Source organism: Caretta caretta, chromosome 1 (assembly GCF_965140235.1).
Source record: "Caretta caretta isolate rCarCar2 chromosome 1, rCarCar1.hap1, whole genome shotgun sequence".
Taxonomy (NCBI): Eukaryota; Metazoa; Chordata; order Testudines; family Cheloniidae; genus Caretta; species Caretta caretta.
This window is the reverse complement of record NC_134206.1, coordinates 109,838,282-109,862,693: the sequence shown is the minus strand read 5'-3', so window position 1 is coordinate 109,862,693 and position 24,412 is coordinate 109,838,282. Positions and strand designations below refer to the sequence as shown.

At 40.0% G+C, this 24,412-nt stretch overlaps 1 protein-coding gene across 6 annotated transcripts in view; it reads right to left on the bottom strand.

Annotated features, from left to right (window-relative positions):
* Window positions 1–6,315: 6,315 nt before the first annotated feature.
* The window catches only part of ARHGEF7 (Rho guanine nucleotide exchange factor 7), a 193,372-nt gene continuing 175,275 nt past the window's right edge, over window positions 6,316–24,412 (bottom strand). For 4 of the 6 annotated variants that reach the window (XM_048855274.2, XM_048855289.2, XM_048855309.2 and 1 more), the window contains 4 exons: window positions 14,462–14,561; window positions 13,813–13,867; window positions 12,579–12,611; window positions 6,316–9,770 (listed from right to left, as the gene is read on the bottom strand). In XM_048855274.2, the coding sequence (XP_048711231.1) occupies window positions 9,648–9,770; window positions 12,579–12,611; window positions 13,813–13,867; window positions 14,462–14,561 (311 nt within the window). In that variant the 3' untranslated portion in view covers window positions 6,316–9,647. The remainder of the gene's footprint in view (window positions 9,771–12,578; window positions 12,612–13,812; window positions 13,868–14,461; window positions 14,562–24,412) is intronic. The other 2 variants (XM_048855282.2, XM_048855300.2) reach the window with 1 other exon arrangement.

The following is a 24,412-nucleotide window of genomic DNA, read 5'->3' as shown; positions in this document are numbered from 1 at the left end:
CACTCCTGTTTGCCTTGTGGTAAAATGGAGTGCGTGTTTAAAGAACCCCCAGGCCGCGTAACATACAAAGCAGCATTGACAGTGACCTCAGCCAGTTCACAAGTCCCCCTGGGAAAACAAAAAGGCCCAGTGCAACAGGGGCCTGAACTCTCCTCGCACTGACGTCAGCTTGCAGGAAGCGCTCTGCACCACGCAGCAAGAGCGCCGCTTATTGCTGCCGAGGGGATTAAAGGTGAAATGCAGGGGGAGGACATGCACATTGCAGAGAAAACAGCCCACAGTCAGCTTTAAAAAAAAGCTCATCCTGCTTAATATTTCCTGGACAGAGCTATATCAAGTTCAATGAGAATTGTTTATTGAGCAGCAGTCAGTCCGAAGGTGACTAAGAAATAATACTTGGGACTCACCACTGCTGTGAAATGATGGCTGACATCCCCCACCATCCATCTATATCGAATGCAGAAGTATTACAGGCAGCTCAATAGGCAATAAACCTCGAATGATGGTTGAAATGATGTGTTGGTGTGACATCAAATGGCTGAGGGTTTTGGTAGAGTCCATGCTCTTCAGCTTGTGGGGCTTCCTGCCCTCTCTCTGTACAAGCCGGGTGTCTCTTTACCTAGGGTCTTGGTCTTCTAGGCAGCCACGGCACTTCTGCAAACTCTGCTCTGCTCCAACTCCTTCAAACTGCTCTTTCTCCAACTCCTTCCCCTAGCTGATTGAAGCAGGGGGTTTTTATCAGGTGACTGGTTTCAGGTGCTCTCATTGGCTTCAGGTGCTTTTAATTAATCTATAGCAACCTTTCTTCCCTCTACAGGGAATAAGGCTTCTCTTCATCCTAGGGCTTACATCTCTCTCCTATATCACTCTCCTGCTGCCTTCTGGCCAGGTTGTATCACAGTTTGTACTCACTGAAAAAGTTCAGGGAGCAGCTCTCACAGTCACAGCCCAACCACTGTTATGCTCCCAGATAGGAGAAAGTATCAATCAATTAGGACACTAAGGACCTGGTGGCTCTAGCTGAAGCAATTGTGTACAGCTGAAAACTGCATTATTGTTTCAGAAACAGGACAAACAATCTAGTTAATCACAGCAGTTACTAAAACAGTCAACTCTAATTCCTAATGCATCCGATGAAGTGAGCTGTAGGTCATGAAAGCTTATGCTCAAATAAATTGGTGAGTCTCTAAGGTGCCACAAGTACTCCTTTTCTTTTTCTAATTCCTTTGTGACTACAGCAAAATTAGAGTTGGTCCTGAACTGGGAAATTTGGATGTGTATCCAAACTACCAGCAAGATCAGAAAGTTAATTTGGATCTTGATCCATGCTCCATGTATCCCTCCAAACCGAGATTTGGACCAGGTCTAAAACCATCTTTTCTCCTATTCCTTCCACAGTTCTGCGCAGTACACGGTGTTGTTTTGATTCATACCTGGGTCTGTTTGTAATAAAAGTTAGCTATTTTCAACAGCCACTCATAGGAAAAGGATCAATCACAGGCTTTTAGCATTCTTAAGAACTTTACTCCGTTACGTGATTCACATCAACTTGAAAAACAAAACAGAAAACCAACCTCCTCATGGAGCACTATTCTTTTTATTTTTCTATCAAATACACAAGGTACATTAATATTATTGAACATCCATGTTATCCCTCAGTTTAATCTGGATGTTCAGTTCTACAGCTTCTGAAAAGGGTGTTCAACAACAGAACTTCTTCAATGACCCAAGTGGTAGTGGCACTAAGAATTAGAATCATAGAATCATAGAATATAAGGGTTGGAAGGGACCCCAGAAGGTCATCTAGTCCAACCCCCTGCTCAAAGCAGGACCAATTCCCAGTTAAATCATCCCAGCCAGGGCTTTGTCAAGCCTGACCTTAAAAACCTCTAAGGAAGGAGATTCTACCACCTCCCTAGGTAACGCATTCCAGTGTTTCACCACCCTCTTAGTGAAAAAGTTTTTCCTAATATCCAATCTAAACCTCCCCCACTGCAGCTTGAGACCATTACTCCTCGTTCTGTCATCTGATACCATTGAGAACAGTCTAGAGCCATCCTCTTTGGAACCCCCTTTCAGGTAGTTGAAAGCAGCTATCAAATCCCCCCTCATTCTTCTCTTCTGCAGGCTAAACAATCCCAGCTCCCTCAGCCTCTCCTCATAACTCATGTGTTCCAGCCCCCTAATCATTTTTGTTGCCCTTCGCTGGACTCTCTCCAATTTATCCACATCCTTCTTGAAGTGTGGGGCCCAAAACTGGACACAGTACTCCAGATGAGGCCTCACCAATGTCGAATAGAGGGGAACGATCACGTCCCTCGATCTGCTCGCTATGCCCCTACTTATACATCCCAAAATGCCATTGGCCTTCTTGGCAACAAGGGCACACTGCTGACTCAAAAAATTAGTTTTGCCTTTTATTTTCTAAAAAGCAGTATAGACACTTTCCTGGTCTTTATTCAGTATTGCCTGTTCTGTTGGTGAACTTTTAGTTGTGGGACAAGCATGCTTGGTCTTCAGAAGAAGATATAGATATATACACACACACACACATACACACAGGAGTAGAAATGCAGAGTTAATTGCAGATTAAATGTAATTTTTTTCTCCACAAAAACAATTGTTTTATCTTCCCACCTCTATACAGTCCCATGATGTTCTTAATTTAGCAATGATTAACTTCCAAAATGCGTAGCCCCAAAACTGAATCGGGGGTGGGGGGAACCATTAGATCAAGCACATATCGAAACTAAAAGTTTGTTTTATTTTAAGGCCAAAGCATTTATGAGATACAAAATGACAAGTATGTATCCACTTCCCAGATATCAGAATGGGGATTGCCAATAGAGCTGGGCAGGAATTGGCTTTTGTGTCCCATGAAAATTGTCATTATTTCAGAGCAAGATCCCAGACTAGCCAATCGCCCAGTCACCTGGGACGTGAGACACCCCAGTTCAAGTCTCAAATCAGGCAGACCATGGACTAGGACCTGGGTCTCTCACATCACAGGTCAGCCCCCTGACAAAGAAGCTATTGGCTGTTATTGCCGTGCTCTCTCTGGTTTTGACCAGGCACTCCGGCCTGGACCGGAGAAACCTCTTTCAACAGACGTTTCCCCAAAACCAGAAGATTCCCTCAAAGTTTTCCAGTTAAACATTTTGTGAAGACTTCCCAACCAGCTCCAATTACAAATTACATTCACCTTGAATTTGCTTTCAACACTTCTTCACTGGTTGCTGACTACACATTTCTGGGCTCTCCTCTGCAACCCTCTCACCAAGCATTTTCTGACCCCAGTCCCACCACTCAGGCTCCCTGTTTATTTCAGGTCCCTTTGGTACCCTCATAATCAGCCACTCTCATGCCCAATTCCAGAGGCCGATGACCCCACCCAGAAGAGGCCTCTCTAGAGAGAGGCAGCAGGCTTCTCATCTGAACTCCAGGGTCAGGAGGCATCAGCACTCAAGCAGTGATTGGGGTGTCAGGTGAGCCAGGAGAGCAGAGCAGCACCTTCAGGGTCACACAGAAACTTGAGTAGTTGCAGAATCCTCAGCGCTGAGGAAGCTGCCTCAACACCCACCATCAAGACTGAACAAGTGTGTCCTTTTCTCAGCTGTCCCCGCGCACTAACAAGCCATTCTGTCCTAGATCAGAGGCTGGTGTTCCAGCTCTGTGCTGGTAGCAGAATACAAAATTCCTGCCTCTCCACCAGCCCCTTTAAATTTCCCTCCCCGCCAAGTCCATGCTCAACACAGCCACCCCAACTCCCATCCCTACAACCACTCAACTTCACCTCACCTCCATGTTCCCCCAACCTCCTCTTTGGCCCTCCAAGTCCCCCCCTTCATTGCCATGCTCCCCAGTCCCTTGTGCTCCTCTGTTCAACCACATATTTTCCCCACAGTACTGATAAGACTGTAAACTTATGAATGACATGCATGTTTGGGGGTAGCAGACGTTTCTTCCGGCTATCTACAGTCACATCCCTGCAAGCTGCTCCCAAGCATTTGGAAAAGTGCTTAGTAAAAGTCTAACAATGGCTTAAATCTAAATATTCATAAAATGCTCAGGAAATGCATGTCACAAATGTATGAAACATGAACTTCAGTTACTTGGACAAAATATAAATTGAGAGAAATTCTAACGGTGGCTGAGAAATGTTTAATAATTGCATCAAAATCCCTTAAACAAACAAAGAGCAAGGTGGCCAGTTTCCAAGTTCATGTTTGTTTGGCTAAGTTGGGGAAGAAGAACATTTCCACTTCTCTTCAGGATCCCATCTCTATCCTTCCTGTGTTTTCTATATATACCCCTGTGGTAACAAGCACCGAGTTAAGCCCTCCTATGCCCACCTTAGGTCCACCTCCAATCCTGCAAACAGACAGGACTAACTTTACTCATGCAAGTAGTCCAATTTGAGTTAATACATGGACTCCCATAAGTTAAACATGAAACAGATTGGGGCCTTTATGTAGGGTTTTGTATACTGTTTCTTTTTGAGTACCTCACACCCACCCCACCCCCAATTAAAAAGAAGATGGAAAGGCACTTCTCAGCAACAAAATCTACTTGGAGTTGGTAGGACAAGCCATTTCTGAAGCTAGGACAAGTCAGAAAGGAAAAATATTAAAGTGAACTTCAGGCACAAATTTAATAACACTAACTTTAATTTTTTTTTCATTTTTACTATACTTCCTAAAAAAGCTTCCCTAGGATTAGATACATCCTGTGAAACTTCAGAAATATTGGTTTGCTTTGGGGGTGTCTAAGGGAAGTTAAAAATTGGACCTATATTATGAAGTTAGCTCCAACCTTTGATAATTAAATAATCACTCACATTTCCCTGCCCTATCCCAGACAGATTGTGCAAATCAGTACTGATGTTCTTGGTATGAAAGATAACCCAACTCATTTAGGTTATGATGGACGTACCAAGTAGGCCCCCTTGTTTTTTATCTTGTGTCCTTGTCTCAAAATGGCAAGTTGAGAATGCTTAAAATTGGCTTTCCTATGCTGAAGACCATTCTAATCCAAAACAGGCCACACTCCTACTTCTCACTCACTGAACTGACCAATGTTCTGTGAATCCAAACCCTCCATCCCTACATTCTTTCTTTCTCTCCACCCACCAACTCATCTAACACAATTCTTATTCTTCCTTGTCTTTTACCTGGACTATAGGAATCCTAAGAATATTACATGTGAAGATAGTTTTGCTTCCCTTAAATTTTATTTGATTTCTTCCATCATTTTGTCCAGCTTGTATTCGTTCATGTGGGCACATACTGTGTAGATTCCACCCTGAAGCTGATGAAATTATCAATTCTAATCTTGGCTCCTGGAAGTCAGATCACTAACTGCTCCTGTCCATTCTTCTTGCAGCTGAATCATAAAGTAGAATTACATCTTTTCCTTTTCTATTCTGGTTACCTATTTTCCCAATAAGTCTGTAAGACCATTCTTCTTCCTTAAATACCCACACTTCATCTCTTTTCTCCCTGTTCTTCATCTAGTGGATCAAGAATTAGGGAGCTGCCGTTTATATAATCATGACATATATTATCTTTTTCCCAGTTTTGTGCTGTCCTCTCTTTCCATTTCTCCTACTTTCTTGTGATACCAAGGTTTTATTTTGCTGTCAATATAAACACCATGCAAAGGTATTTTTTCAGGATAGCAGACTGAATTATATAAAGATAGCTGAAATTATATTTTATGAAAATGTATATCAATAAAGGCAGTAAGAAAGCTAAAAAGTTTTCCTTCATATTAAAATCATACATCACGCACTAGATAAAATTTAACTTTTCACAGTGAAGGGGAAAAAAATCATTGTTTAATTACAACAAAGTGATATAAAAATTGTAGTAGTCAGTATCAGGACATTATCTGTGACCTAGACCAGTGGTTCCCAAACTTGTTCCGCTGCTTGTGCAGGGAAAGCCCCTGGCGGGCCGGGCCGGTTTGTTTACCTGCCGCGTCCGCAGGTTCAGCCGATAGCAGCTCCCAGTGCCCGCGGTTCGCTGCTCCAGGCCAATGGGAGCTTCTGGAAGCAGTGGCCAGTACATCCCTCAGCCCACGCCACTTCCAGCAGCCCCCATTGGCCTGGAGCAGCGAACTGCGGGCACTGGGAGCTGCGATCGGCCAAACCTGCGGACGCGGCAGGTAAACAAACAGGCCTGGCCCGCCAGGGGGCTTTCCCTGCACAAGTGGCGGAACAAGTTTGGGAACCACTGACCTAGACTATGGTTGAATTTCTCCACAATTACTGTAAATGGATACCCTGGATTCCTTAAATGATTGGCATAAAGAAGGTTTATACAAAGGCAGTCAGTTGTTTAATTTTTAAGATGTCATGACATGGTGAAACAAACAAGCACATACATCATTTTAAGTACACAGTAATGTTATGCTACATTTTTGAACAGTTTAGAACTGAAAGTGCTTCACATCTATAGGATAAGAAATGGCTTCACCTCCTCATCCTTAAATAATGAGAGCAAAGAAATAACCCCTTAATAAGTTAAATAAACAGTGCCCCATTTATCCATGCGTATATAAAGTTCCCAACAATTCAGAAGGTCACACTGTGAAATTTACAATCTTTATACAGTATAACAAATTTTAGAAAAAAAAATGTTATCTAGACATATCTTGGTTCCCAAAACCCTGATTTTGCTCTCTGTTGTAGAGCGAAGGACAAAAAGCAACATACTGTATTAGCCTTTTGTTGTTTTTTAATACCAATTTCCTCATCCCAATTCATTTTGAACAACCAGCATTAAATCATGATCATATTAACTGCTTAATTCTAATATCAAAGGCATATTCAGTAAGATACCAGTATGGGGGTACTGTCAAAGTAAAAATCATCATTAGATCTCACATGTACTGTCAGCAAATTCACACAGCAATGCTTCTCTTTACAATACAATGTAAAATAAGATCATGTTATGATGGAAGTTGTTCCTGAGTTAAAATTTGCTAAATACTGCTAGATTAAATGTTTTCCTTTTATGTTTTTCCTCTGGAATGTCTTTTCACCAGTACTCAACAGAAAATTAAAATTCACACTAAAATAAAGGCTGAGTAAATCACTTGTAAAGTTCAGGCATTGAAATCCAACGTCAGCATACCTGAACAAAACTCAAATCGCATTGCCATTCCCAAATCTAAATTCAGGAAAAACATGATATATTTGTGATGTTTAGCATCACTTAGCTTACTCTTTTTAAAAGTAATGATATAAATTCTGCTAAACAAAAGGGCAATCAAATTTATCAGCCCTATATTTTGGTTTGAATTCAGCAACAGAAAATCATTTCAAGATAAGACACTGTAATTAGTAATGAGTCTTTGCGAAGATATCTGAAAATCTCTAACACACCTGAATGCTTTAACTTTTTCTCAGTCTGTTCCTTTAAGAATATGGGACCAATTTTCAAATGTGAGCACATGGAATTAAGTGCCTAAAATATATTTAGATGTGTAAAATGGTCATTTGGGGTCTATGTGTCCATTTAGATCCCTAACATTAGGTTCCCAAGCTATTAATTTAATCCCCTGTATTGTTAAGTGATGATATTTTTATCTTTCTATTGTTAAAAGAATCTCCATCCATTTTTTTCAGCCAAGCAATTTGAACATTCACTTTTCACCAGAGATTAATTGAAAACTTTATATGAAAAATCAAGTCTGTAGTAAAAATGGACTTTTCAGAGCAAACTCTAACAGTCACCTTGATAAAATAACAGTGCATGAGCCCTATGAAAAATTGAGAGGAATCGCATCCATTCTACTTTTAAAATGGTTTATCAGATAAAAATATTAATGAGTAATAAACGTAACAAGAAACAATCTATTTACCTTCATTTGGGCTCTGCTTCAAGAAAGCCTTTAAGCGTGTACTTCAGTTTGAAGTCAATGGGACTTAAGTTCAAGCTTAAAGTTCAGCAGATGCTTAAGTGCTTTGCTGAATCAGGGCTACAGTAAGTACCACTGAAGTCAATGGAACAACTTGAGTAAAGGTTAAGACCTTTTTATAACATTGATAAAGCCAGTGCTTGAACTTGATATACAGGTGGTTATGCTATACCTCCATTTCTGGCTGCTGTCAGGTGAAAAAAAAAAGAACAGAAGAGTTGGAACACACCACTTGAGTGGACGATACACCTCTCCCCTCTAATTTGATGACTAAAGCAGAGCAGAAATTTGTGTCTCCTGGTGCTTGATCCAAAGCTTATTGAAGTCAATGGGAGTCTTTCTATTAACTTCAGTGAGCTTTGAATAAGATCCTTAAAGAGGGCACCAGCTGCAGTTCTGTAGTGTCCCTATTCTAAATCTATGAAGACACTGTAGTTATTGCAGTTATAAAACCTACATGGGCTGAATTTTTTAATGGTGCCCACTGTATGCATTGCCGACCTTCCAATCTGCCAGAGCTGCAAATTACAAAACACACTTTAGTATAACAGATGCCGCAAAAAGGCCAATTGTAAATACAAACCTTATTTCTAAATTTGCTTTTGTTTATTCATGCTGCGATGGAAACAACATTGTTTTACATGTGATAAGAGAAGGGGATGTGGACAGAGACTATTCTTATACTGAGGGTGTTCTGAATAAAAATATCCTGCCTACTAAAGGCAGAGCAGAATTCTGTCATTAGGCTGGCCTAACCTGAGTGGCCTACTCATAACTAGATTTTGAGTTTGTTTGATTATCGTGACCATAAAATAAATATTTTTATTCACAAAATTGAGATTAGGATTTTTTTTTAAAATGATCAGCCAGTGTATGTTAAAGTACATGCACAACAACAGAAAATGTAGTACACAAACACCTAAAAATCAGTCATAAAAAAGCAAGCAAGCACATCAGTCTTTAATTGGCCAAAACAGTGTTGTATATTAGTGCTCCAAACAAGTGTAAATAAATATGCCATGGGGCCATTAGAATGAAACAAAAAAATGGTGTCAATCCACAATTTATTGTATCTTTTTTGATTTAATATTGAAAAAGCATTTAAAACTGTGTTTAAATGTTTGCACAGACATAAATAATGTTAATTAGATGATTTAAATACATTGTCAATAAGAAAAAATAGGTTTTGTAGATTTGTGCATGTGATATGAGTAGGGTAATTTGAAACAAACCTACAAATGATCCAAACACAGCATCAAAGAACTCTGATCTTTCTGAGGTGAGAGTGTACTGTTATTTCTAAAACTTGTGACAATTATAATAATGGGAAAAAAGTACAGTATAACGTTGTATCAGCCCTGATACATCAATTACATAGGCATTCAAAATTACAGATATTTACAAGAAAATATATATATATTTAATTAAAAAGCCACTGAAAAACATGGACTTTTAGTCAGCTGCTGCACATTCTGCAAAATGAGGTAATTTAGATGAAAACAAATTAGGTTTTGTAAAGTTCAGGATCCATGGTCTCCACACTTATAGATTGCTTCCATTGAAAGGTTTGACTTGTTTGTATACGTTACAAGCAAGAAAATCACTAGATCCAGTTAAATTCTGCTTTGTAGTGCTCTTGATGCAACACTGACTAGTCAGAAGGCTTCCCAGTTTGATTTGACAACTGGTCTTTCAATAGAAAGAAACAAACAATGGTAAATTAGTTATAAATTGGTTTCATCCCAAGAAGGATCATTCATATTCTTTAACACTTTCCTAACAAGCTTTTCCAGGTCCTTGCGAGCTCTTTGCTCTTCTTCTAAAGATTTCTTCATCTTTTTGTTATCCTGTTAAACAGAGGACAGATAGTTTATGGTAACTTTTTTCAACAGCAAACTGATCTTTCCTCACCAAAATGCGTGCTGCTAACTGAAGGGCAGTGAGGGCTCTTTTAAATAAACGTCTATTTCAGATTTTGCTGTCTGATGCAGCTATTTTGTGTTATACTTATTCAATATTCAAATGTTACTTACACAATTACTTGGTACAGGGAAGCAGAAATGCCTAATGGAAACTAAAATGCTTCTCTCTCATATACATAGTTGTTATTGGAAACAAGCCACAAATGGAAAACAGTTTTAAAGTCTCTTGTGAGAGTTTACGCACATAAATAACTACTATGGAAAATATTTGTAATAACACAGAAAGAGAATGAAATAAAAAAATTAGAATGAAAAACCTTATAAGAACCACTTATACCTTCTGGTATTTCAAAGTTCTTGACACTGAACTCTACACACTGAAATAAGTTTCACAAACCTAAAACACTACTCTAGAGCTCACACAAGCTTTATTTTGCTTTATTGAGAAATCTAAATTGCTTTATTGGTCAGGACACTGATATTAACTATCATTCTTTCTGACACATGCTCTGTGACTTCACTTTCAGCTAGACAACCACCAGTCAAACAAAGAGGCCTGAGGTATTACCTAAAAGACAGCTCCTCTAATTCCAGTTTCATCACTTGATTGTGAGTCCAAGTCCCAACATTTTGCCCTGTGTTTGAAACTTCAGCCCACAACCTTTGGGGCCGTAAGTAAGGGTGCTACCAACTGAACGCTACTAATGCTTACATTATACAATCCAGTGGAGACTGAGGTGATATTGGTAGGGGCTGGGGGAAGCAACCAGAGGATACAACATGGATTACATTAAAGCCCCCAACACTGAGGGTGTGTGCCTGCTGTTTGTCATTCAGATTTGTAATCTGGACATCTCACTAGACTCTCAGCATCTATCAGATGATTATATAGTGGCAGTAAGCAGTAACTGCTTCTCCACCTCCCTCCCCCCTTCTGCATCAGGTTGGGAGTGAAATCTTTTCTCTCAGACACAGACCACACTTCTATCTTTTGTCACTTCAAGACTGGACTAAAGTAGTATGCTCTGCTTGGTGCTATGGTCTGAAATAGCTTAGAAACCAAAGGTGGTAAGGAGGGTGGCACTCACTTCTTAAGTGGTGTGCCTCACCATGAAGACATGAAACCAGTGGTCTGGAATCCACATTGGCTGCCTGTGGGTTTCCAGATGAAGTTTAAATTCTTGATTCCTACCTATAAAGCCCTACGTTGCCTGGGACTTGCCTCGCTTAGAGATAACCCCACTCCCTATGTGACACTGCCTCAGTAGGGGCCTTCAAGATGGCGCCCCCAAGGTGTGTGAGAGAGGAAAACATTAGCAGGGTGTTCTCCATGTGGGCCCCTGGACTTTGGAATTCACTCTCCCCATTAGTCAGAAATCGTCCAATGGTTAACAATCCTGGCCTATCTGAAAAGTCCATCTATTTGGAGAGGCCTGGGGTGCAGCGGTAATGTTTGGATCAGGTGAGGATGCAGATTTTTATCTCGGGGCATTGAGAGTTCTGCAGGAGTTAATGTGAGGCATTTTTGTTTTGCGGACTGGCTGCTTTGGTGCAAAGAAATGCTGCTAGTTTACTTTTGCTGCTTTTGTCTTAACTGAATTGTGTTTGTAATGGTCCATCAAAGGTACCTAGAGCCTGGGATAGGCATTCTTTATATGTTGAAATCAATACAAAACCCCCCATACATTTTATTTTACGCAGCAATTGTGATATTTATGGGGACATATGGATTGTGACTATTTCATTGGTTCTGGAACAAAAATTTTGAGAGAGAGAGAGAGAATATGGATTCATATTTATATGTATATAATTGGATCGGCTGGGTGTTTTGTGGTACAACGGAAGGGAGATTTCATCTAATAGTCTCTAGCTCTGGAAGCGAAGATCACTTAACTACTTTACATATAGGGAAAAGGGACTAATTTAATGGCTTTTTTACCCACCCGCACATTCAGGAATGCAGATGTGCAGCAGCAGAGAACAACAGTTGGGACTTTGCAAATCGAACTGATTCTGTGTGTTGGTTGCATTTTTAACATCTCCAGCAACAATGTGTCTGACTAGGAGACCAGATAAATTGCACCGGGCCCTCCTAGCAAACGGCAGCGGAAGGCAACTATGGATTTAAGTAAGTTCCAAGGTCTGGCGTAGACAGTTCTATCCATTACAGTCTAGCAAAGATAGAGTGACAGTCTTTGATTCTTGAGAATGACCAGAAATTGATAAGCATATTCTTGCAATACTTTTATTATACATCTAGTTTCCTTTAGGCAGGCACAGCCAATCAAGATTTTTTAAGAACCTAGAGATTCTATGCTTACCCCAAACAATAAAAGACCTTGTGACCCTGAAAGTGTGGGCTGACTCGTAAGTTACAGAGAGGAGGATTGGAACAGCCCAAAGACCACGGCAGGTACACAACAGATACAAATACGTCTACATGAACATTTTTTCCAGTAATACAATCAAGATCATTCTAACCTGGGTTATCTGCTATATAAGGAACGTGTACACAATTAAAAGCCTTGTTTTAGCAAAGGACTAAAGCAAGTGAGTGGTCTGACAGTGGGACTATTCACTTGCTTACGCTATGGGTATTATTTAGTACTCATACTGTGGTAGCAGGTTGGGTCCCCAATCACAGATCAGGGCCTCACCGAGTCTGAACAGACTTTATTCTGTACCAAAGAACTCTTTTCCCTGTTCTTATGAAGTTTCTATATGCCTTCTTACCTGTAGGTGAAGCTCTGAAAATATGGACCCGCACTGAAAGAAAGCAGTTACAAGTATACCTGGGTGAAATCTTATGTCCGAAAATTTCTTTTTTTTTTTAATTTTTTTTTTTTGGCCAAAAAAATTTGCAGAATCAGATCCATCAAAACATTTTGCGAATTTGTGTTCCATTTGCCAAATTTTGGGGGGAGAAACCTTCCCCAAAAATTCTGGGGGGGGGGAAGGAGGTGGAATTTTTCCTTTTGACATTTACTAAATGAAACATTTTTATTCTAAATTATTTTTTGTTTAGAAATTTACATCAATTTATTTTTAAAAGTTTTTAAAGCTCAATAAAGAAACCAAACATTTTGTTTCAGGTCAAACTAAGTATTTTGTTTAACCTGAAATTTTTTCAACTGTTTGGATCACTGAAAATTTTGAAAAATTTTAGTTTTGGGTTGACCCAAAGCTAATTTTAATTTTCTTTTCATTTTTTTGAATGGCCAACAGACAAACAAACAAAAATCAGTTATTTAGACAGCTCTAGTTGCAAGTTCCATGCTAGTTTCTCAAGGGGAATTCTGCAAGATGTCTCACCTAGGTGATAAAATAATATCTGAGCTAACTTGTGGCATGAATGATTTTTGAATTGCGGCCACATGACAATAAGTGAGGGAAAGGAAATGAAAATGGCTCTTCATCTCCTGAAATGAGAAAATATAAGAATTGATCAAAAGGAGGTGCTCAAGTACCTGGGGGGGGAGGGGAGAGGAAGGGGGGAACTGGAGAAGGGATTAAGGCCTAAATAGAATCAGACATATTTAAACCACTGAGGTTATTATAGTCTGAGTCCCAGTATCTTTGGCTTTTTCTATTTTTCAGCTGATATGGTAAACTTTTATAGTATTTTAAATTTCTGCCCAACATGTCACAATTTAGTGCAGTTTGAAAACAGGACACGTTTCACTTAGTCAACTCATGGAGATAATATACTTAACTCCTTTCTCCTGGGTTTATGTTTTTGTTTTGTATTATCTGCCCTCAGTTTCTAAGCTCCTTTTTTTTTTATTCAACTGGGATAGACCTCCTTTTTTGGACAAAAAGCTGAAGATTCTGAATCTAGTCCTAACCCTGCTACTGAAAAAAACATAACCCTATTAACTTTAATAATTATTTGCTACAACTGCACAATCTGCACACTCCCCCACCATCCACAAGTGTTGATAAAATACAGTATGCATTATTTACCAACCTGTCTTAATTCCTGTACTTCATCCTTTAATGCATATACTGTGTCAACAAGGCTTCTAAAACAGAAGATTAAGATCCATTACTATTGTTTCATAAAGTGTAAATGAATTAACAGATTTATATATTATTACAAGGCATCAAGTACCACAAAATAAAATCCAACACATGAAAAATGAAAAATCATTAAGCAAAAGAGCCTGCTAGCGCCTATAGCTTCCCCGACCCTTTGCGTAATGTTATACATTCTTATTAAGACATAACCAGCCAGTCAACTCCTTAGAAAAAGGACCGATCATCATATTTGTAACATCTAGCATAACTGGGGTCACTTTATTTGTCTCTAAAACACCATGCATGCCTAGTAAATTAAGTTATATACACTGTAAAATAAATACTAAATACACAGTTAAAAAGAAGCGTGCAAGTTGACGCTAAAGGAAAGACTACATCATTCAGCAACAAAATTGATCGATTTTCAGCTGGTAGGTACGCTCTGAATAACCAGCGAAAAAACCTCCACTATATCACAACTGCTGTTAAATCTACTGTTACAGAATAAACTGAAAAACAACTTCACAAGCCAAGTCTATCAACAAATTACTTTTGTGCAAGTGTGAAATTTACTGTTTTAAATGTAGACATTTTCTTACTTTTCTTCGATCACAGTCTGACCATTACTTTTTGTTTCTTCTACAATAATTTTCTCTTCCTCTGGAAGCAGCACTTGGGGAGCAGACTCTTTACGGGAACCTATTACAAAAAAAAAATTACAAAATGAATAGCATGCACACAACACCAGAGCACTTTCAAGAGATTATTGTTTCATTTCTATAATGCATGACACACTTTTATGAACCAAGTATTTGCTTTAAATTGTTTTTCTCATGAACACACAGCTATTGACTTATATCCTTTACTTCTTTAACAATGTTTTTCTGTAGACTCTGGAATTTTTTTAAAAAAAAATCTGACCCATTTTTCCCCTTTTTGTTGTTGGTGGAATTCCCCGGTGTTGTCAGTGGTGATGCTGTCCAGAGATCAAGGCATAGTAAAATATCTGTCTCTTTGAATTTGTAAGAGTCATGTGGATTCACCACAGTGAGGTAAATGAGAGTTTTGTGTGCGTATATAAACAAATTGCAGTCAAGCCTTTAGGGCTAATTCTGAACTTATTTACACCAGTATAAATCAAGAGTCACTCCAGCAAAGTCAATAGCTACACCAGTGAGAAGCAGTAAACGTGAGATCAAATGCTGAAATTGCAGTTTCAGGGCACAAATGAAATCAGTCACATAGGAGTGGGAGTAGCAAATAAATAAATAAAAAATTGATTTTTTTTTTTTCCAGAAAGCAGGCTATTCTTTATACATCTGAGAAGTTTATAAATGATGCTATTTGTATATACATAAATAAAGATGGTGCTTTTTTACTCATATAAAATTGCCACATTACATTATTAAAATCATTATACAAAGTACACAGTTAAAAAAATATAAAAACCATAAACTATAAGGGAAAAAATGATTTCACAACAATCTCAAAACACATCTCCTTCAGCACCATTTTACAATGTACATTTTTATTATCACTCCAAGATGATGTCTCTCTAAGATAATTAGTGTAAATTGTGAAACAGGTGGCTCTGAACAGATACTGCACTGCTTTGAAGGCATGTGTCTTTCATGAAGCAAACTGTTCTAGAAATGATAGTTAATTAGGCTGCAACAAATTACTAGCATTTTTCAAAAAGGTTTGTAAATAAAATGCTTCCTAAGCATTTGTTTAGGATTACATATTTAGTTAAATAAAGCTGATAAAGCTTTGGAGCTGTTGTATATTTACCCAAAATGTCAACTTTGAAATTATAGACAATACCCACTCATTATCATGGTCTTCCTCTAACCAGGAATGTATTAATTTTAGCATGATTTCAATTTACACCCAATAAATGCGTATTGTGGGGAGCATTTCTGTTCGTGGAAATTTGTTCATTCTTGATGACCAGCTGCTTCATTATAATATTGCCTTTGCTTCACAGATGGTAACAAAATGCTATAATCTCTGAACACAGGGAAAATCATGTTGAAGAACGTGAGCCCAATGAAAGACATGAACTATCAAACCACTGCAGTCATACGTTCCGAGAACAGATAAGCCAACAGGAGAAAAATAAACCCCTGCTTACTGATACAGAAAAGCTCAAACTACTTTTCAGTACATGAGGGCAATCAGTTAAATCAGTGGGAACAGTCCTTCGGTAGGCCCTGAAGATCTAACGGTAGATTCACATCGCTATACAATAACGATCATGAGAAAAGGATCTGAGAGCAGAATCTGGTCCTAAACAACCATAAATCTTATATAATAAAAAAGGGTCAAATACTGTTTTAAAATTAACTCACGCTGTTATATAATGTGAAAAATCATAATTTTGCAAGGAAGGAGTGACTAGAAACATAGGCACAGCAGAGCTCTGCATATGTGTTGAAAGAAATTTCTCTATTGGCACTGTCCATCATAATTTTGACTGATGCAAAAATTATTGTCTTGTGCTTATTAATGACTAATAAGCTGGGGAACTGCTTGAGGTAGGCCAGGCTAATTGTGACATGTCAGGCTATTGTGGAGCAATGAGATAAAATTATTTTAAGAGGCTAGCACAGGGACCGGCAACCTTTGGCACGCGGCTTGTCAGGGAAATCCGCTGGCGGGCCGGGCCGGTTTGTTTACCTGCAGCGTCCGCAGGTTTGGCCGATCGCAGCTCCCACTGGCCGCGGGAAGCGGCATGGGCCGAGGGATGTGCTGGCCACTGCTTCCCGCAGCCCCCATTGGCCTGGAATGGCAAACCGCAGCCAGTGGGAGCTGCAATCGGCCAAACCTGCGGATACTGCAGGTAAACAAACTGTCCCGGCCCGCCAGTGGATTTCCCTGACAGGCTGCGTGCCAAAGGTTGCTGATCCCTGGGCTAGACTAATGATCTAGCAACATCGGAGTTTGGGTCCGAGACTCAGTTTTGAGCACCCCAAGGGAGCAGGGGCAGAGGGTGGTCTTTACTTGGGAAAGAGGAATGTCTTGTATTTCTCTCCAGTGACTCCCTTTACCTAATTGAAGAAATGAAGCATTTCTCTCTAGATAGAGCTGCATCCAAGTCTCTGTGCTGGAAATAAGGACACAGTGATATCGGGCCTTTGGAGGGGTGGGGATGGCACGGGGAGAAAGATAGTTAAACCCAGAAAATGTTACAAATGTAAAGCTATTTCACAAATACCATATCTAATCTATGTATAATCTACACACACACACGATATATTAATCATATATAACCATATCTGCATATATATGTGTATACGTATATTAAAATTGAAACAGACCGCACAGAAAATATCTTGTGATACTGAGGTGTAGAAAGCTGAAGTAAAATTTAATCACATTTTATAAAAAAGAAAATGTTCGCATGAATAAACACTGTACGCACGCGCGCATACCAGTTATGAGAAAGATAAACTATGTCACTGGTCTTTTGTGGGCCAGAGTGTATAATAATGATGAAGTCAGAACATCGAGAGCTTCATTGTCATTCTTATTGCATTGACAAGCTTCCTAATGTTGTAATTGTTTTTTTTTTATTGTTGCCACCATACGACTCTCACTGCTCTGTCCTCAGATAGATGTGTTTATCTTGTTCCTATGAAAAAAAGTAATTTTGTATTTCAGCCTGTCATATTCTATTTCCACTTCACAAACACCTGCTGATAGAATATTAACAGAGGTACCAGGAAACATATAGCATTTTTCAGCCTGTAGTAAAAACATCCTAGTGGAGCAACTTATACAGTACTTGCAGAAAGTACAGATTTGATGCGATAACGGACAACAGAAAAATGCAAATCTCTATTAAACTGTTTTATTGCTCTGATGATTCTTTTCTATACCATCTTTGTTATTTTAAAAGAGAAACCATATTGACTTTGCTATATTTACTTGTAAATTTGCATTTGAAATAAGTTTTCATCTCAACCAGAAAATCTAACTTTGCTAATGGAAGGTGTGTGGCTAAATCTCCTGAAGGGCTTTGAAAATCTCAAAGGCCAAGAGTGAATAAATCCTCAGCCCTCTCCAGTCCCTTTATGCAGAAGACAGCCACAAGACTGTTTTCAGATGACCTCCTTGCAAGCTACGGCATAGGGGGCATGCCTATGGAGTGAGGCTGGGGACAGAAGGGGTGTGTTGGGTGAGGCTGGGCTGAAGCATGCAGTATTGTAGAGACTGCAGCGGTGCTGCACCTATATAGCAGACTCAGAAGGCCTGTTCAAATTACACCAAGGGTCTCTCCAGCTCCCAGAGAAATGAAGAAAGGATCAAAAGGGTGCAAATGTGGCTTAAAACTACCCCCTGTGCTGCACCTCTTAGAGGCACAACAAAGAATCTCATCCCAAGTCTTTTAAACTTTAAGGACAGAATCTACAATAGCAGTAACCTGTTATTTTCATTCTTTAAAACATAGTAATAACTGGGACCCTCCCACAATGGCCTGCTGACCTGAGATGAGATTAGTGATATTCCTAAAAGGGCAGTAGTTTCATAGTCAGGTATACATTCAGACAAAGATCTACAACATAGCCAGGCCTACACTATTTTGGTTCTTAAAGCTCCAAAATACCAATTTAAATAAAGAAAAATCAATCCAAACATTATTTGGCAGCATTGCAAAAGTGCAAGAAACTTGTAATATTACTCCTGGGGGAATTTCTGCACCACGGCACATGCACAGAATTCATGTCCCCCTCAGATTTCTTTGCTTCCCCGCAGAAAAATGAGTTTCTGACAGGGAAACAAAGGGAAGCTGCTAGAGTAGTCACACACCACTCCCTAGCTGTGCAGGTACATCATTTCAGGCACTCAGACCGCCGGCAGAGAGGTAAATGACTGCAGGGTTAGGGACACCCCAGCCAGTGGCTCCTACCCTAGGCTGGGATCAGCTGCTAGTTCCGGCTGGGCTGCAGGCAGGAGAGGATGGGACTTTCTCTTCCCCTGCAAGGAGTAACTGGGGCTGTGTCAGACCCACCCCCAAGAAACCTCCCCCAGTTGCAGGAAGCTCAGCATCCTCCCCTGCTTCCTGCCCCCAATACTCCTCAACTGTGGGGGAAGGGGTCACTGTATGGGGAGCTGATTCCCCCATCCGCCCAACCCCCATGCATGCGGACGTCCCATACCCAGACACTCCCACCAAGCCTAATCCTGTATACCCAGAACCCCCTAGCCCTCCATACCCGAACCCTACCCCATTGAACCTCAACCCCTGCACCTGGAGCCGCCTGCAGCCAGACCATCTCCCACTGAGCTCCCTTCACTCAACCCCCCACCCTGACTTGCCCCACCCCTCTGCACCACCCTGAGCCTCCACATCCAGACCCCCACGCCACTGACCCCCAATTAACTGTGCCCAGACCCCCACCCCACCAAGCTCCACTCCCCCAGCACCCAGACCCCCCCCGCTGAGACCTCCACACCCAGACCCCTCCGCTGAGCGCCAAAACACTTTCACCTGGAAGCCCCTGCACAGTCCCATTGCCCTTGCACTTGGAACCTTCCCTGCAACAAGCCTCCAGATCCCCCTACACTTAGATCCCCCACTGAGCTGCCTGCACCCAGATTGTCCCACACAGAATCCTCTCACACCACACCTGGATTCCCCCCACACTGAGCCCCTCCACACTTGGATCCTGCCTGGTTGAGCCTGCCTGCCCACACCTGGTGTGCTTGGCCCTCTGCGCCAAGGCCCCAGGGTATTTCTGCGGCAGGCCCAGGCCTTGTGCTGTGTCAGGTTTAGGTGCAGCCTCACCACTGAGTTGGTGTCTCCAGGGTGGATGGTGGGGAGGCTGCAGGATGATCTCCCACCTTCATGCAGCTAGTGGCCTGTGCTTCCCACTGCCATGCTGGAGCCTCTGCAATTATTTATTAACAAATACAACTTGTAGAATTTTGCAGAATTTTAAAATATTGTGTGCAGAATTTTTTATATTTTGGTGCAGAATTCTCTCAGGAGTATAATATAATCATGTTGTTTAAAACGTCCGAGCAAACATGTTATTGCATTCTGAACAAGTTGTACATGGTGAAGCTGCCCTACCCTTCCTGTGAACGAATTACAATTAAGGTGCATGTCAGAATGGCATGTTTTACTACTGAGATGATTGTCACAAAATAAAATCTGCATACACGATGCAACTCTGTACAACTGAAAAAAGCCCAACACTGCCTGACACAGAAAATGCAGAGCTGAAAGTTATGCCAGGTTTATGAACTCAATTCACTACATCCAAACACACACAACCTCTATCAACAAGCAGAGACACAAGTTTCTACCCAGCAGCAAGACTTCTGTTTTCCCAGGGATGAGGATGAAGCAGCTCTGATGCTTCCTTCTAGCAATATCCTCCAAGGTACAGGCTGAACTTGTAGGATCCACAGGGTAAGAGAAATCCATCTGTACATCAGCTCATACTTGGTACTCTATGCAGTATTAAGAGATTTCAGATACACACTCTGTTAACACGGGAAAGGAAAATATATATACTTGCAGAATGCACTTATCAGATCCCTCAGTGATCACAGTGCTTTTAGTCAACACTGACTGACATCTTCTAGGCATGGATTATTCACATGGGAGGGCAGTTTCAGACACATCTGGAACATTCATCAAGCAACAACCTATGGCCACTTATATTAAGAGCTACTAAGACATTCACATGACAAAAATGGCCAGTTGATCTCACTCTAAAACCAGCATTTTTAGACCGGACAAGACTCATGACCCTGCTTAGCACAACTCCAAAGGAAAGCCAGAATGTAGACTGGAATCCACCAAAGTTCTCCCTGGCATCCAACTGCACCTATTTTTAATGGGATTGGGGTGGACTACAAAATGACACATGCAAGAACACATTGATATATGATGCAGCTCTATTGCCTGCACAGGAGCTGCCTCAGAGATGTCTGATGGTTGGTTTTAAATCTGACATGAGGCACACTATATGAGGGTATCTGGATAAATGCAAACATAACTAATTATATTTTAAAAGGAAAGTGAAAGGGAGAAAACAAAAGGTAAACTTTTGTAATAACCACATATTAGGCCTTTTCCTAAATTCAGACCTTGGACTGGTTTAAATAAAATTGTTTTTTAAAAAACTATTAAGAAACAAATACTCTATATATACTACAGTTTAACAGCTGTTAATTACAGTAACTGGGAGTATCAGTGATGACTGGACTAAACAACTTGTACAGATTTCGTTCTGTCTTTAGCTTTTCATATTTTCAATGGCAAAAATAAGTGGTGAGGGGGCAGATCTAAAACTTTTACACTGATCTAAAACTTTTGTAACTGCACAGTTTTCACATTAATGCCAGACATTCTTGCTTTCTATATCTCTTTCTACAAAAATCTGATTTTTAATAGAACGGCAAATCATTTTTTATTGTAAGAAATTATTTTAAAAATATCTACTAATAGGATTGATGGGCTTGACTTTCAAGGTCGAGTTTGGAGTTCAAATTCCACAAGTGCATATGTGTAAATCAGGTGTGCACACACACACTAATGGCTAGTTAATAGGGCTGTCGATTAATTGCAGTTAACTCAGCGCTTAAACTCAAAACAAATTAATTGCAATTAAAAAAATTAATGACAGTTTTGATCACACTGTTAGTACTGATTGTTACCTGTTCTTGAATATTCCATTATTTCCCAACATCCAAGAAATGCTCTACATATGTTTCAGAATAATGTCTCTCTTCAGTATGCGTTACTGTTAAAGCAAATGACTGCAGTGTCCATCCAGTGTGCTGTGACTCCAACATAGCTGTGATTGCTCAAGGATGTCCAGTGATCACCAGTCACCTAGTCAACTAGGGCATTTTTCAGAAGCTTCAATTTTATGGTCTTCTCGTTGTAATATGGGTCATGTATTCATGATGCAATGGCTTCTCTGGAGGGCAAGGTGTATGACTGACTGGAAGATGCAATTTGAATAACATCTCTCAGCCTTCTGTCGTTTACAATGTCGAGTGATCTGCAGTTCATAGCTATCCACTTTGCAATAGCTGTTAAGCTGTTGTACTTTCAGGATCATACAAGCCCCTGGATCAAACACACTCTGTAAGCGTACTCTGTTATGGCTGGTGGGATTCATTTGCTGTTGGTGGGTTATCTGTAGCGCAAGATCTGGAGGCGAAAGCATGTTTCGCATGTAGGTGGTACTGAAGTACTTCTATAGGATTTATAGTATTTCTACATTTATTTGAGCATAAGCTTTCCGATGAAGTGAGTTGTAGCTCACGAAAGCTTATGCTCAAATAAATTGGTTAGTCTCTAAGGTGCCAGAAGTACTCCTTTTCTTTTTGCGGATACAGACTAACACGGCTGCTACTCTGAACCCTTCGATAGTATTGGAACTTATCCCTGCAATAGCTACATATAACTATTTTTTTATCCGGTGCAATCAAAACTGTGATTAATCAAGACTAATTTTTTTAAAATCTCTTGATAGCCCTACTTATCAAGCTCAGTTTTGAAAGAAGTACTCTTTTTGCCTCCACTGTTCCCCTTGGAAGGCTGTTCCAGAACTTCTCTTCTCTGATGGTCAGAAACTTTCATCTAACTTCAAGCATAAACTTGTTGATGGCCAGTTTATATCCATTTGTTCTTGTACAACCACTGGCTCTTAACTTAAATAGCACATCTCTCTCACTGATATATTTATACAGAACAATCATATCACCCCTCAGCCTTTGTTTAGTTAGGCTAAATCAGCCAAAGTCCTTAAGTCTCCTCTTGTAAGATAATTTCTCCATTCCTTTGATCATCCTAGCAGCCCTTCTCTGAACCTGTTCCAGTTTAAAATCATCTTTGTTAAACATGGGAGACCAGAATTGCACCCAGTATTCCAGATGAGGTTTCATCAGAGCCTTGTACAATGGTAATAACACTTCCCTGTCTCTACTGGAAATACTTTGCCTGATGCATGCTAGGACTGAATTAGCCTTTTTCACAGCTGCATCACATTGGCAGCTCATAGTCATCAACCAAAACACTCCTTCGTTACTTCCAACTATTAAGTCCCCATGACCTTTCACCTTGCATTAGGCCTGTCAATTAAGGATTAAGTGACAGCATGATTAACGCGTAAATTTTTTTAATGTGTTAATTGGACTTCAGAGTCAGCGGGGCCGAAGGCTCACAGCCCGAGGGGGGCCGAAGGCCTGTGCCCCAAGAGGCTGAATGTAGGGGGATCACGATTTTTTTTTCTAGTGGGTGGGGTCATGATTTTTTTTTTAAGTCCAATTGGGGTAGCCAGCATCAAAAGCTTGAGAAACACTGTCTACAGTTTTACATTGTTTTATTTTTGAATGCAGTTATGTTAAAAAAAATTCTACATTTGTAAGTTGCACTTTCACGATAAAGAGATTGCACTACAGCACTTGTATGAGGTGAACTGAAATACTCTCTATTATCTTTTTCACAGTGCAAATATTTGTAATAAAAAATAATATGAAGTGAGCACTGTAACTTGGTATTGTGTTGTAATTGAAAATCAATATATTTGAAAATGTAGAAAACATCCAAATATTTCAATAAATGGTATTCTATTATTAACAGTATGATTAATCGCAATTCATTTTTTTAATCGCTTGACAGCCCTACTAGTTAGGTATCTAACTGGCCATTTGGATGTACACTTGTGGCATATTCACGTGCAAATTAGACCTGTGCATACTTTAAATGTTCAACTTTTCATTGCATTATTCACATTCTAATAATTAACACAGATGGATACTGCTGCCAAATCAGGTACCCAGTTGCCCATTGAACAAACTTTACAGAGTGTTCTACTGTGAAGAACCTTAAACATGGTACCTCTAGGCCGTGTGTGTTTTCAGAATATGTTTTTGCTACTTTTTATTCCTGTTAGCCCGTACAAATCTAAAGAAGAGTGAGCGGTATTCTGTGCTTTCTTGTGCATCAACGGAATTGTTAACCAGGTTCCAACTGCAGAGCAAAATTTTGCCCTAAGTCTAACGTATCAAATACTATTGAAAACCACTAGGTTGCAAAGATATGCTTAAGTACAAAGGGGCTGCACAGGTGCAGTTATTAGCTAAAGACAGAAGCTGATCTGATGAAACTTTGTTGCTGGTGGTTATACATCAGTAGGAAAGAACCTAGCAAGACTTTCCGATCTCAGGGTGAGTTTGTAGGGCTGGGAACTAAAAATCCATCATTTTATTTGTATGCCAATATGTCAAATTCAGTCATTTTTTGGAGCAATTTTAAAGTTTATAGACACAAGTAAATCCTTGGAAAAAATAACAGGACGCACAGCTGGCGTATATGAATGGAGTATACTAAATAAGGGGCTTTCTACTTTTGGAATAATGACAGTATGAAGAGCCCTAAGAAAATTTTTTAAAGGATATACAAAGAATACTTACTTTAGATACAGAATTGCCCACATTTCCCTAATTGATACAGATGTTCATCAGAAAAGATTATGCTCACCGTTCAGTTAGATGGCCGTGGGGCTAGAAAAGAATTGCTA